This window comes from Lygodium microphyllum, chromosome 24, assembly GCF_053477565.2.
Source record: "Lygodium microphyllum isolate KBCC chromosome 24, Lygodium_microphyllum_v1.1.10, whole genome shotgun sequence".
Taxonomy (NCBI): Eukaryota; Viridiplantae; Streptophyta; class Polypodiopsida; order Schizaeales; family Lygodiaceae; genus Lygodium; species Lygodium microphyllum.
The window spans coordinates 18294359-18309921 of NC_141158.1; the positions used below are offsets into that span (position 1 = coordinate 18294359).

Consider the following 15563-nt stretch of genomic DNA (forward strand, 5'->3'; position numbering starts at 1 on the left):
ACCTATCATGCTGTTGTGCTACTAGAGGGGGGAGTTGCTGCAGTGGGAGGGAGCAACTGGAGGGAGGGAGGGGAGAGGGGGGGGGGGGGGAGGGAGGGAGGGAGGGGAGGGGAGAGGAGTGAGAGCAGGGGTGGATGGCAGAGTCTTGCTTGGGGGGGAGGGGGGACAAGGGCTGGTCGGGTGCAGGGCGGGGGGAAGGTCGGGCATAGGTGGGGGGGAGGTCGGGCGTAGGCAACAGTACAGGCAGAGGCCGGGGCAACTTCACGATGCGACGGCAAGAGTTTTTGTATGATTGAGTGTATCTTGTTCCAATGTATTATTCATGGATTGTCTACATGGAAACATTATTTGTTGGGGGCTGATTGTATAGTGCAGACAGACCATCAAACTTCAAGATACTTTTTGATATAGACAAAGTTATCAGAGAAGCATATGAGATGGTCAAATTTTATCTCTATGTTTCATTTTCATATTGTACATATTGATGGTAAAAAGAATGTTGTGGCTGATGCACTCTCATGTAAGGCACAAATTTCAGCTGTCAGCATCATTTATCACATTGAGTTGGATGCCATGAAAGAGCAATATGTTGCTAATTCAGACTTTGCTAATGTTTATGATCAACTTTGCAATGGCCAAAGGCATGAGCACCTTGTGCTAAGAGATGGATTTATGATGATGCATGGACAACTATGTGTCACAAAGCAATTAAGGCCCAGAGTTATCATTAAAAGTCATGCTTCTCCATATGCAAGACATAGAGGTATTGATGCCACGGTCAAGATAGTGGAGCATTTTCTTTATTGACCATCTTTGAGGCATGATGTAAAACATTTTGTCAGGGCATGCATCGTACGTCAAACGATAAAGCATGATCGGCAAAAGATGCTGGGTTTATTGCAACCCTTACCTATTCCAAACAAGCCTTGGTAGAGCATTGCAATGGACTTTATTTTTGAGCTTCCTAGGACACTTACAAGGAATTATGGGATATAGACCATCATTTGTAAGTTTAGTAAACAAGCCCCGGTGAGGAAAAAAATAAAGATTGATCATATGGCACAATTGTTTTGGTAGCACATCTTTAAGTATCATGGTATGCCAAAGTCGATCATTAGTGATCAATCCTCATATGACCACTTTATTTTGAAAGGGGTTATTTGAGAATATGGATACCATGCTGAAATGCTCACCATCCGCAAATAGATTGTCAGTCCAAGGAAGCAAATTCCACAATGTTAGATCTTCTGAGGTGCTATATTTCAAACTACAAGACACAATGGGAGTAGTATTTGCCCTTGGCTGAGTTTACTTACAACAACATAGTGCATTTCACTGGCAAAGCTCTATTTGAGGTGGTTGAGGGTGGCAACAAGGTACCAAGAACTAAGGATAAGATCTTTAAGACTGACCGTTATGTGGAAAACTTGGATGCAACCTATTCAAAAATAAAGTATACACTTCAGAGATCATAGGAAAAGCAAAGAGAACAGTTAATCGTCATAGACATGCTTTGCAGTTTGCAGAAGGCGATTATGTATTGCTGTGTTTTGAAAAGGCAAAGTTGAAAAGAATAACAGGAAGAGAAAGACTGTATCTGAAGTTGAGCATGAGATACTATGGGTTCATTTAAGTGTTGGAGAATATTAGCGATGTGGCATATTGGCTGAAATTACCTCCACATTGGCGGATACACAATGCCTTTCATGTCAGCTTGTTAAGGCCGTTTCAAGTTGATGTGCAAGAGGATATATTTGCTAAAATTTAACCTAAGATCGAGGAGATGGATGAGATTTTGATACCTGAGCAAATTTTGGCACATAAGAAAAGAAAGGTCAAAGGTAAAGTTTCTAAGAGATACTTGGTAAAATTTCAGAATTATTCACCAATGGATGCCAAATGGATGGAAGAGAATGACTTGTAAGAGAGCTAATCAAAGAGCCACCATGTGTTTCTTGACATCCAAAAGAGTGTTGAGAAATGTGCAATCACACCCACTATAACCTCTTTGTAAGGAATAGCAAGGCAAAGAAACACATTGAAAATAAAGCCTTAGACTAGCTCATGTATACATGGTCTATTAAAACCACAGTTGGTGAATACCATGGTCCCTTTCCACCTACCAATACCACCTACTGTAAGCCTATAAAAGGCACTCATCCCCACACTCATTTGATCAATTATTCTCATTCAGTTGTACTTGCATTATGCTTGGATAAGATCAATTGTTCTTCTTTATCATTACTTATGCCTCATTATGATTATCTATTTGCTCATCAGTGATCCACCTTAGCATGCATCCTCAATATTTTAACATGGTATCAGAGCAGGCTTCAAGCTAATGAGTCATTAGGCTACTAATTAGGTCACTTCAGTTTGACTTTTTGGCTCCCTCCACTTTCCCATGAATCTCTCACCTACCTCCATAGCCACCCACCTTCATTGGAGGGCTTGAATCTCTCTTCCTTCTAGAGAACTCTTTCTCTGCTCCAAGCACTCCTTCCTATCACCTCAAAGCATGACATTGTGCACTTAATGCTTCAGCATTTCGTCTGCAACAGATCGTTGCCCAGATCTGCGCCCTTTTTGTTCATATTGTTCATTCCACTTGCATGCGCAACAATGCTAACGATTTACACAAGGCTTTTGAAGCCTACTATCTAAGCTACCACTCAAAATCCTCCAAATATGGCTTACTAATTGAATTTTTTAGGCTTGACATGAAAAGTAGCACCTCACTTGCAACTCATTTGAATTATATGAAAAGCTTATTGACACAACTTGCAGGAATCAACTTGAAGATGGATGAAGACATTTGCATTGGAGTGCTTCTCAAGAGTCTTCCACTTGAGTTTGATAATGTGTCTACCACATTAATCAACATGCCAAAGCCGAAGCTTGTGGATATCAAAGCATCTCTCCTGGAAGAGGAAAAGAAGATCAAAAGAAAGGGAGAAACAAGCACCCCAAGAGGAGATCAACAACTCCTCTATGTGAAGGAAAAAGAGAAGAAGAGCATAGTTTGTAATTTTTGTAAGAAAACTCGGTATATTGACAAGTTTTGTCATACTACGAAAAGATCTCAAAGAGCATATCTTGCAACAGTCAAAAAAGATGAAGAAAACAATGGAGAAGAAGAATAAGAAAAAGAAGACACCCAAGAACAAAAGGATAGGACTCACCAGTCCCTCTTTTGTAGCTCATTTTCTGATAGACTTTTTTAGGTTTTAAATGTGTACTTGCCTAATGTTCTTGCCATAAGCATTTGTACTCCTCATGTAACCTTTGCACACTATAGCCTCTACACACTTAATGAGGCCTTGTGACAACCTCTAGCTTTATATGGTTGCTTCTTTCCATGTCTATACTTAGCAAGGTTCTACTCATGACAGCCTCTATATACTCAGTGTCTTTCTTGGTTGTGATTGAGGGGTGTTGAGAAATGTGTAATCACATCCAGTATAGCCTCTTTGTAAGGAACAACAAGGCAAAGAATCACATTGAAAATAAAGCCTTAGACTAGCCCATGTATGCATGGTTTATTAAAACCACAGTTGGTGAATCCCATGGTCCCTTTCCACCTTTTTCCACCTACCAAGACCGCCTATTGTAGGCCTATAAAAGGCACTCATCCCCACACTCATTTGATCAATTATTCTCATTCAGTTGTACTTGCATTATGCTTGGATAATATCAATTGTTCTTCTTTGTCATTACTTATGCCGCATTATGATTGTCTATTTGCTCATCAGTGATCCACCTTAGCATGCATCCTCAATATTTTAACAAAGAGAAACCCTACCCATATACTTTGGAGTGGTGACAGGGTCTCAAGAAACCCAAGTTTGACCCAAACAATTTCCTTATTTCTTCTAGAGCAAAAATCAACTTGGTTGCATCGATTCGTCCAAAGAATTGTAAATCCAAGAAAGCAATGGTAGAAAGGAGGAAGTCATAATAATGATGATATTGTACATCATTTTGAGAGCCACCCTTGAGATTTCCAATGTGCAAATTTATCCTCTTATAACCACGCATCCCGTCCAACAAATTCTTAGGTTCCAAATCCATCTCAATGGGATAACCCAGATGTCTAGTAATCATTTCACTAGGAACAACCTTGCCCTACTAACCCAAATCAATCAAATCTCTCTTCCCGCATCTCATAAGGATTGCTTTTTGCATATTAATATGCAATCCTAATGCTAACCCAAACAAAGCCCAAGCAACGACAGCTCTAGCCACATTATTTTTCTCAGCACTCAAAAATGTGAAAGTCATCAGCCAGTGATTAACCAACAAGCTTTGCACCGATATGAATGGTGAGACTCATAATATCTCCATTAAAGGGAAGCTTATCCAAATAACTGAACATAAAGCAAGTGACCAAAGCAAACAGTAAAGGGCTGAGAGAGCATTCTTGCCTCAATGAATGAGAAAGAGCAATCTTTAGAGGCCTCTCCATCAAAAAAAATTCATGTAGTGCCCATCTTGACTAATAGTATTTATAAAATTAGTGATTTGAGGACTAAAACCCCTAGCAGCCTTCACTTCTTCTTTTTTAAAAACTGACAAGATCATAAGCATTTTCTACGTCAATTTGGAGCATTACCACTTCTTTCATGATGTTTACACATGATCAATCCCCATTGAAAATATATTGATACTATGAAAAATATTTTGACCCTTGATAAGACCATCCTATCATAGAAGGATTTCTAACCTTACATATACAGCATATTCTTGAGAAGAGACCTTAGACCATTGAGAAGAGGCTTCAAAGTTTCTTGGCACCAAAGAAAATTGAAATGATATCTAGGTGGTGTGGTTAGAAATTATGCAATGTAGCTTCATTCACTTTTCTTGGAGAAAAGCCAATTTACTCTACCTCACGTCGCACTTTATCCAAGATCTACCAAATGACACCTCAAAGAAGCCATCAAATTCCAATAACCTAATGAAGCATTTGTTTGGAATGGAGAAAGCATTTACAATCCCAAAGCCTGAGGTCTGATACCGTTTCAGGAAATGGCACTTGCCATGGCTAGGGAGAAAAGAGAGCAGGGAGTGAGAGCCAAGAACATAGAACTCAGGTGCACACACTTGCAACTGAAGGGAGATCCCAGAAAGGGTGCTGTAGGTAGGGCACCTTTTAATTTTATTCATTTTGCATACCAATGCACAATATCTATCTTTCTCCTGTTTTTGGCTATTTGTTGTGGATATCAATCAAAAAAATTTGGGCATTCCCAAATAAGGAGAAATTTGGACGGTCAATTTCTGAGATATACAGGTGTAACAGTTACAAAAGGTCAAAACGTACATTATGAAAAGCTACAAGGTTTTCAATCAAAAAGAATTTTTGCGTTCACCAAGAAGGACTCTGGACAGTCAATTTCTGAAATATACAGATCTAACAGTTACAAAAGGTCAAAATGTACATATGAGATGTTTTTCTAGGACATGGGATTCTGCCACCTTCCTTTTCCATACGCACATGATCTGGCATTATAGACCTCCCAACTGGTTATTTATTCAAGCCTTGTAATAGATTTCCCCCTTGTTACATATTATTTGATATAGAAGCCCCTTACAGGGCTGCTTTTCATTTTTCATTTTGCCTTGGGATAGTGTCCCGAGGAGTCTTATTGACAGAATTATTTTCTCCTCTCTGAAAAAAGAAGTTATGTGGTTTCAAAAGGACTGATTGAAACATAGATTTACAAATGCAACATTCCTAGACTTTTCTTCCAATGAGCATGAGCTTCCTTAACCTGTTTGCGTAGCTTTTCAGGTACTCCATCAAAGCTGGATAACAGCTCAAAATCTGATTTCTTTTGTATCTGTGACTGTGCCATATCCTTTGACAGCTGAGCCAGCTTCTCCTTGGTTTCTTCAATCTGTGATCAAAATTTTATTTTTCTTCAAAGGAAATAAATTTCTTTCAATAAACAGCCAGTCTAATGCAAGGGTTAGGTAAACAAAAAGTCCACCAGTGGTTAAAAAAGTCAAACTCTATCAATGTTTTTGTTTTCTACACTTATGCATACAAGTTTGAAAGCCAAGTGTGACTTTACAAACCATGTAATAAGTGCAAGGAAGAACATGCATACATGACCTCGAGAAAAATTGTAACTGGAACAATAGCTATTCACAACCTTTCAGAAATTTTCTCTTTACACTGGTGTTACTGAGGCATTTTCATAGAATTTACTTTTCCCTTGAAAAGTAAGGCAAAATTTCCTCCAAAACTCACCTTTTAAAGTATAGATAAAGTCATAGATATTTAGTTGCACCTATACATATAAAGGAAAGACTGAAGGCAAGGTGTGATTTGAGATTCTTGAACAAAGTGAAATGGTATTTTAGTCAATCAAAACCAATTGAACAAGTTTTAATACCACTAGGGCACCAACATATTGTCCATGCATTAAATGGTATGCATTGTCAATTGGTGCCGAAATTGTGAATCTCAATGGTTAAAATGTAGAAATAGGGAATTAACATTGACATGGTGTCCTTCGTCATATTTGGCAGGCCCCAGGTCTTATCATTTTCCAGCCATTTTGAGTGTCCATACTTCACTAAGCACATATTGTCCATTGGTGCCACAATTGTGAATTTGGATGGTTAAGATTTAAAAGTAGGTGCAGTGACATTGACAGGGTATCTTTGCACATATATGGCATATCTTATCATCTTCCTGCCATCATTTAAAATCGAAAGGCATAAAGATATTGATAATATGGATATCCTTATAACCCATGAAATGTGCTGAATCCCTTTACCCAATGTGAAAGAGCTACAATGTATTACGGCATAAGCATATCAAGCACTTTGCACGAGCCCCAAAATATTTCCTTTTCTTGTTGTACAACGGTTTATGAGCCCAAAACCTATTCTTATTTGCATAGTCACATGAGCCACAAAACACGGATGAGGACAAGGGATGGGGAGCATTTATCATATCTTGTGGCTATACAGATACAAAGAATGAGTAGCAGGATGGAAAGAACCTACCATACCAGCAAACATCAAATCTAAAACTGACCATCCCCAATGACTATGGTTAAGTCTTTGGTATCTTTTAAACATGCACGTGGGTGACTCAGAATCTTGACTTTTAAGGAACTTAACAGTCTACAAGATATTCAGCATGGATCAAATATCATTAGTAGCAGTATTGCATGGTACATTTGGATGTCTGGATGTAGATGTCCAACAACCTCTACCTCAATGAGTCTTTCTTAAATCTAATAGCCACATATAGATGATCGAACAAACTCTACCTCAAAGATTCTCAAATCTAGATACAGACTTTCACATCCTCATAGGCAAATGGGACAAGCTCTAAGGTGATTCAAGAAGCACCCAGAGAAGTAGAGGAGGGTTTTTTTAGCCACCCCAAATTAGCAGGGAACAAGGAATGGGGACGGAGGGTGGGACAAGGGAGGGGATGACATATATAAATAGCATTTTAAAATGTATGCATGTGACGTGGTGGGTGAATGTATACTACCAAAGAACATATGCATGTGCATGCATGCATGCATGTATTTTCCATTGTAGAAAAACTGCATGTGCAATGTGGGTTGATTTAATGACTTCCTCAAGGAGTAGAAAAAATGCATGTGTAATGTGGGCTGATTTGATATGACTCTCATATAAGAGTATGCTGATTTTGTATGTGTGACGAAAGGGAAAGTTAAACTCCTTGCAAGAAGTCTGAAAAACTCACCCACAAAACAAAAAAACCACCATCAAAATGCCCCCCCCCCCCTAACAAAGCTAAAATTAAAATTAAACTTTCCCTATCAAGGATCATGACAAGGGGACAGTGGGTAGGGGACAGCAAGGATGGGGGGACAGCTGTTGGAAACAAAACAAGGGACATCCCCCATCCCATTTTAGCGTCCCCTTCAGCAAATCTAGCCGGGACAGTGTTTCCATGTTCCAAGGGCCTAGGACAGTGTTTCCATGTTGCTATGTTTCAAAGACATCATGAAACCAGCCTTCCTTCTCGCAAGGGTTGTCACTGGTAATAATCTAATTAATCGATGATTCCAACAAGCCACTAAAGCACATAACTGAAATGTCCAATTTACCACTTAATCTTGGACAATGGACAGCCTATTGGCCCCAAAGTTGCCATCCCTTGCGGTATTTCTTTATCTTTTATTGAAATGGATGGAGTACACTAAGATTCTTTAATCTCCTCTATTGATCCAAGTGCCTCTTATTGTCACAAATGACCAATAAGCCTTCATACCAATTTTCCCCTTGGTTTGCTTGGGGATTGGCCTTCACTTATGCTCCTTGGGTGACAAATTCAAACCCAAATGGTCTCAACTATGCTAGGTGTCGAGCTAAAGGGGTTGGAGAGGCTGCTAAGCCTCAACAGTGGATGAGACAATTGAAATATTATCCCACAAACATTTTGTGATAGCCAATGCATCCAAGAAAATTTATACTCCTTTTGTTGTGTTTAGGATATATGATTTGAGGATGGCAATAATATTTTTTGAATCTAAGGTCAATCCTTTTGCTGAAACTATTTAACCTAAGAAAAATTCTTGGACCACCACAAAGAGTCCAATGCCTAGACAATTTTCAAAGACCAACCATAGCTTATCTAAGTGTTCCTCAAGGGATTTTTCTTTAGGTGTACCAACAATTATTCCCAAGAAAACTTAGAAGTCCTCTAAAAACTCTCAAGAAGGTATTGAGGAAGGGCTCAAAGAGGATGTATTTGTCTCTCTAGAAAGTTGATGGCACAACAGCCAGCCCAAACGCCATCTTTTGTGAATGAATGTGCCCCATGGAGTTACAAATGTTGTTATTGGCCTATCTGAGGGGTGGAAGGAGATTTGAACATAGCCATTGAAACCATCCATGAAGCTATAGAAGACATGTCCAACTACATCCTCAAAAATTTTGTTAGTAAAGGGAAGGCGAAAACCATCCTTTATTTGTTAAGGGATTGAAAAGCTACATATATATTGAATTTGTTGGTTTTCATCTTTGGAATGATGAACATAAAGGAGAACAGCTCTTAAGTTGTATATTTGGCAACTAATATCTACCTCTAGAATTTTTCGCTATCTTTTGCTTGACTACTTCAGTACATTTGGGATTGAGCTGATAAGGCCTGTTGTGGATGGGTTTGTAGTTGTCAACTAAAGGGATTTGGTGTTGACCAATGGATGTGCGTACCCATGGGAGAGGGAGAGCCTTGTAAGACCAAGGAAAGGCATTTTATATTTCAGAAAGAAGGTTACCTTGTGGAGAAGAGTTGTGCTAGACCATAGCCATTTTACAAGTAGGATGGACTTTGGTTCTTCTATAGTGTCTAAGTTGTAATCCTGGATGGTGTCCTCAAACACTTACGGAAGCTTCTTGGTTACTATTCTAGCATTTTCAAGTTGTGGACCGACCTCTCATCTATCACTAAGATCCCTATTTCTCTTCCTTCCAAGCTAGAGGCACATTATCCTCTAGTTCCACTTCTTCTTGTGCCACCACTCATTTCTTTGTATCTTGGCCCTTGGTTGGCCAAATATTCTTGGACTTGGTCTCCCTCTGGTTTGCCTCCAATTGGATCTTTGCCTTCTGTAGTTTAATTGGACCCTTGCCTCTTCAAGAAGATGATTCCTTTTCCCTAGATATCAGTCAAGATAGGGCTCATCTAAACTTGCATTTGTTTCCTAGTTTCCTAGGTCTAGTTGTTCCAAAGGCTGAGGATGAGAGTTCTCTTAAGGACCTGAGTTCTTCTCTAGTAGTAGTTTGTGCACCATGTTGCAGTTTTCTACCTCTCCATATGACTAAACAAATCAAATTTTTCTCCTCTATGAGATACCTTTTTCTTCTCCCACTACAGTAGCTTCCACAATGGGTACTGTAACCAGCCTTCCTTCCGTGGATGGGTGGTAAATCCCTAATTACGACTTAATTACAGCATCAAACAATTAGTGCAAATCTGAAAATACAAATTTACCTACTAATCTTGGACAATGCACACCCGATTGGCCCCAAAATTGGCGCCCCTTTCGATATTTCTTTGGCTTTATTGAAGAAGAAGTTGATTTACAATGGGATTCTCCCAATCCCTTTCAGTATTCCAACTCCCCTTGCTATGATGAATCACCAGCAAGTCTTTAATCCGATTTACCCCTTGATTTGGGCAATCAATTGGCCTTCACCCGCTTTGATGGAGATGGGAAATGCCCCAAATTCCATTTTTTGCTAGTCCCTCCACTTGAATAGGCTAAAAATAGCTTTAGCCCTGCTTGTCAGATGGGAGAGGATCGAGGTGCAGCTGAAGTGCAGTAGACAGTGTGAGAGTGAGAGACAGAGTTGAGCACGACACCCAATGCAATAGTACTGAATAGAGTGTAAGATGAAAGTACAAATGATAACCCTTATACCTTAGGGTTATAAGGGGCTGTTCACACCCGAACACAGTAAGTGCCCGTAAGTGTGCACCACAAGCACATACAAAATAGTACACATAATCTGGGGGAAAAAACCTCTCCTACAGAGAGTAAAAAGTGCCCCAGTGTCCTAGTGATCACCCGCACACTCCCATATGAGCGTAGGCGTAAGTAAGGCGTGTGAGATACCCAACAAACCCCCCTGGAGTGAAGAGTGATCAAGTGTACAAGGATCATCCGCCACCAAAGGGCGTCAAATTCAAAGCATCGCGAAATGCTTCAAATTTGTCTCGTGGAAGAGCTTTGGTGAAGATGTCTGCCACATTGCTAGTGGTAGGACAGTAGACAAGGCTGATATCACCTGCATGTAGCCTCTCTCTGACAAAGTGGTAGTGAATCTCTATGTGTTTCGTGCGAGCATGAAACACAGGGTTCCGTGCCACTGCAATGGCACTCTGACTGTCAGTATATAAAGGAGTAGGCTCCGTAACAGATACATCCAAATCAGCAAGTAAGCGTCTAAGCCATACGCACTCAACTGCAGTAGTGAAGGCTGCCTTGTACTCAGCTTCACATGACGACGTGGCAACAGTGGATTGTTTCTTGCTAAGCCAAGAAATGCATGACGAGCCAAGAAAGAAACAATTGCCACTAGTGGAGTGACGAGTATCAAAATCACCAGCCCAATCAGAGTCACTGTAAGCATGTAACTGCAGTGGTTTCCCCTTGGCATAAAGCAATCCAAGAGCTCTAGTACCCTGCAAGTAACGAAACACACGCTTCACAGCTTGCCAATGCGACATACGAGGCTGATGCATGTACCTGCTCAAAACTGAAACGGCAAACTGTATGTCTGGCCGAGTGTGGCATAGATAGATGAGACATCCCACTGCTGGAGCATAAGTATGGATATCAAACAAATCACTGTCATCATGTAATGACAGTTTGAGCCCAGGTTCCATGGGTGTACAAACTGGCTTGCAATCCTGTAAGCCAAACTTCTCAAGAAGTTGCCCAATGTACCTTGACTGACATAATCCAATGCCTCTAGCATCATGTACAAACTGGATGCCCAAGTAATAGTGCAAAATACCCAAGTCAGACATGTCAAAAGTTTGCTGTAAATTATTTTTGAATGCTGAAATCTGATCAGCACGTGTTCCAGTGAGCAAAAGGTCGTCTTCATATAGACACAAAATCAGCATGGATCCCCCTTCTTTATGTACATAAAGGGTAGACTCAGATGGGCTGTTTACAAACCCCTGACTAAGCAAGAAAGCATCTATCTTTGCGTACCAAGCTCGTGGAGCTTGTTTCAAACCATATAGAGCTTTTTTCAGCTTGCATACTAAATTTTCTGAGCCTTCAACTGCAAAACCAATGGGCTGCTGTACATACACTTCTTCCTGAAGTTCCCCATGTAAGAATGCAGTCTTTATATCCAGCTGATGCACTTTCCAACCAAAATGTGCAGCCAAGGCAATCATAGACCGAATGGTCGTCATACGGGAGGTAGGAGCAAAGGTCTCCTCATAGTCAATGCCCTTTTTCTGTGCGTAGCCTTTAGCTACCAGCCGTGCCTTGTACTTATCTATGGATCCATTTGCATTCCTTTTCAATTTGTAGACCCATTTCGTACCAATGGCACGCTTGCCAACTGGCAAAGACACCAAATCCCAAGTATGATTCTTATGAATAGAATCCAATTCAGCTTGCATGGCTGCCATCCAATGCACACTATGTCGTGCATCCTCAAAACATTCAGGCTCCTCATTATCATGAGTACATGCTGCCATAACCAACTCCATGGAATGTGCTGAATCATGCAGTTGAGTTTGCCTTCGAGTACGACCAGCCAAGGGTGTTTCCAAATGACTATCTCTCATAGTCTGCGTGTACCATCTAGGCACCTGTCTTGCTTCCTGACTGTGTACAAGTTCCTGCTGAATTTCAGTTTCAGCAATGTGCTGATTTACTGCATGTTCCATAGGAGCAGCTGGCTGAACATTAGGTTCATTTGCTGAAGTACCAGCTGAATCACCAAATGTGATGGGCAGCAGCCCTTCAAAGACATCACGGGCAGCCTGATATGTATCAAAACCAGCCAAGGATAATTCTGATTTTTCATCAAATACAACATCCCTGCTGACAAAAACCTTCTTGGTCACGGGATCATAGAGTCTGTAGCCTTTGCTTTCGCTGCTATATCCCATAAAGATGCATTTTACAGCCTTGTTGTCCAACTTCTTTCGAAGTACCTGTGGAATATGGGCATATGCAATACACCCAAAAGTACGGAAGTGGCCAACAGAAGGTTTGCGGCTGTGCCAAGCCTCAAAAGGTGTGACGGTTTTCAAGGCCTTGGTAGGGCATCTGTTCAAAATGTGGCAAGCGCACATGACGGCTTCCATCCAAAAACTATGAGGCAAACTCTTTGCCTTCAGCATACATCTGGCCATCTCCATGAGTGACCGATTTTTCCTCTCTTCTACCCCATTCTGCTGTGGAGTATATGCAGTAGTGTACTGATGGATAATGCCCTTCTGCTGCAAATAAGAATTCAGCATAGAGGACATGTATTCCCCCCCTCGGTCCGAACGGAGAGTCTTAATCTTGCAACCAGACTGAGTTTCCACAAGTGCACTGAAAGCCAAAAATGCATCATACACTTCTGACTTCTTTTTCAAGCAATAGACCCAGCACAAACGTGTAAAGTCATCAATAAATGTTACAAAATAGTAACAACCACCCAATGACTGTGTCTGCATGGGCCCACAAACATCCGAATGCACAAGCTGCAATCTGGCTGTTGCTCTAAAAGCAACATCACGGGGAAAAGAGAAACGATGCATTTTCCCCAAAATGCAACCCTCGCATAAATGCTCAGGAGGTCTCTCCAAGAGAGGTAATCCATCCAACATCTGAGTACGCTGTAATAGCATCAAGCTGCCATAGTTTACATGCCCCAAACGAGCATGCCATAACTCTGCCTCTAACATAGCAGGAGTAAGAGTGGATGTCAAATATGCAGACTGATCTACCGAAAGAGCATCCAACTCATATAACCCATGACACAGAGAACCTGTCAAGACCAATGTCATGTGTTCCTTGTCACGGACCATGCAACGGTCATCATCAAAGGTGACCTGCAAACCACAACGTGCCATAGAAGAAATGGAAAGCAGATTCTTCTTAATGCCAGGCACATACAAAGCATCCTGTAGGCGGAGAATAGAGCCATCAATGGCTGTAAGCTGAATCTCCCCAATACCACGAACAGGGTATGATGCATTATTAGCACACTGAACAGACTTCCCAACGGGAGGTGCACCAAGAGAAGCAAACAAATCTCTACGAGATGTGATATGCCGTGAAGCACCACTGTCAAAGAACCAAGTGTCAGCATCTTCTGTAGAGCTAAATGCTCTATCAGCCCAAGAGACATCATAACTGCAAGTGTAAAAACAATAGTCCCTGTCTGCAACAAAGGACGCGGACTCACTAGCAGTGGAAGGAGCTGCAGAAACAGACATCCCTGACTCCTTCTTCTCTTTGGCAATGCGCTTCCTGCACTCAGTGATGTAGTGGCCAGGCTTCTTGCAGTAATGGCATTTTCCTTTCTTGGCTTGCGTGCCCCCCTGTTTCTGACTTGTCTGTGAAGTGTTAGTACTACCAGAACTCTGCGAAGCATTTTTCCCTTGGCTGTTTTTACCCTTCTGCCTTGACATAAAAGCCTGCTCAGAGGCTATACCATCCACACCACTGTTCCGTCTAGTTTGTTCCTCCTCTAGAAGCAAACTGACAAGCTGAATGAAAGTGATGGGCTCTTTCGAAATCCTCATAGTGAGGTTCAAGGCAGTATGAAAAGCCAAGTAAGAGGGAGCCAGTGAATTCAATGTCGTAGAAATCAGCTGCGCATCTGAGTAGTATTCATCCACATTCATGAGTTGCTCCCGCAAGTCCTGAATTTTGTTGAGATGATCCTGCATAGAATCACCCTCATTCATCTTTAGAGTCTCTAGCTCTTTCTTCAAGAAAGAGATGCGAGTCTCATTCTTTCCTGCAAACATCTGCTCCAATATCAACCAAGCTTCTTGTGAAGAAGCTGCTGAACGAATATGAGGAATGATAGAACGCTGAACTGCCAATGCAATCAGCGACATAGCCTGTGCATCCCGTGTATCCCAAGTTTTCTGAGCTGCAGTTCTTGGGGGAAGTGGCTGAGCGGGCTGAGGTGGAGGGGGCTGAGGTTGCCCTCTTGCACGTCCTCCTGGAGGAGGAGTAGCGGGAGCCACAACTCCCGGTCGAGCTTCCTCTCCACTGACATAATCCCACAAATTTTTTGCCACTAATACATTTTTCATCATGAAAGACCAAAGGGAATAATTGTTCCCATCCAATCGGTCTTCCTTGGACACATAGGTGAATACATCTCCTCCCTGATTTGCCATTATTTCCCAAAAGGCAATTGAGCAATGTCAATGCAGTACGGGCTGGAAATCTGCAAATTTCCAGAAATTGCAGCAAACACAAGTCTGCAATTAATGTGCAAAGGGTACTCTGTCACAAAAACTGTCACTGATGCACGCTTTCCAAGGTGCAATTAGTGCTCAGCAGCACTAAAACATCAAAAGCCCCAAAATTTTCTGCCCAAAATTTCTGTCACAAATGTCTGTTACAAAAGCCCCAAAATGTGCATTCAATGTGTCACAGACAGACACAGCACGTTTCCCAATGTGCAAACAGTGCAGTGCAACACTGTTATGAATAAATCCCCAAAATTTTGCCAAAATCTCTGTCAAAAACAGTCGGTCTGTGACTGTATCAGCAGTTTAAATGCATCTGTCCTCCAAATACACAAAAGCCCCAAAATTTTCTGACCATTCAGTCAGAAATTTGCATGAAATTTTCTTTCCAGTAGATCTGTGCCAATTGCGTGTGAACCGCCGCTTCCAGAATTTTATTCTGGGCTGGAATAACAATAATTTTCAAAATGTTACCTGAGCGTGAAGCAGACTGGCGTGTGCTGGTTAGACAGGCGGCTAATGTGGCGAGCAGAGCTGACGTGGAGTTTGGCGGGCTGACGGGCTGCGTCGTCTGGCGGGCGTCGTTTGACTTAGTGTTGCTGACGTG

General features: G+C 41.4%; 1 protein-coding gene across 3 annotated transcripts in view; it reads right to left on the minus strand.

Annotated features, from left to right (window-relative positions):
* LOC148014886 (uncharacterized) overlaps window positions 1-15563 on the minus strand; it is a 274224-nt gene that overhangs the window by 225103 nt on the left and 33558 nt on the right. For all 3 annotated transcript variants that reach the window (XM_087665463.1, XM_087665466.1, XM_087665465.1), the window contains one exon: window positions 5775-5900. In XM_087665463.1, coding sequence (XP_087521589.1) covers window positions 5775-5900 — 126 coding nt within the window. The remainder of the gene's footprint in view (window positions 1-5774; window positions 5901-15563) is intronic.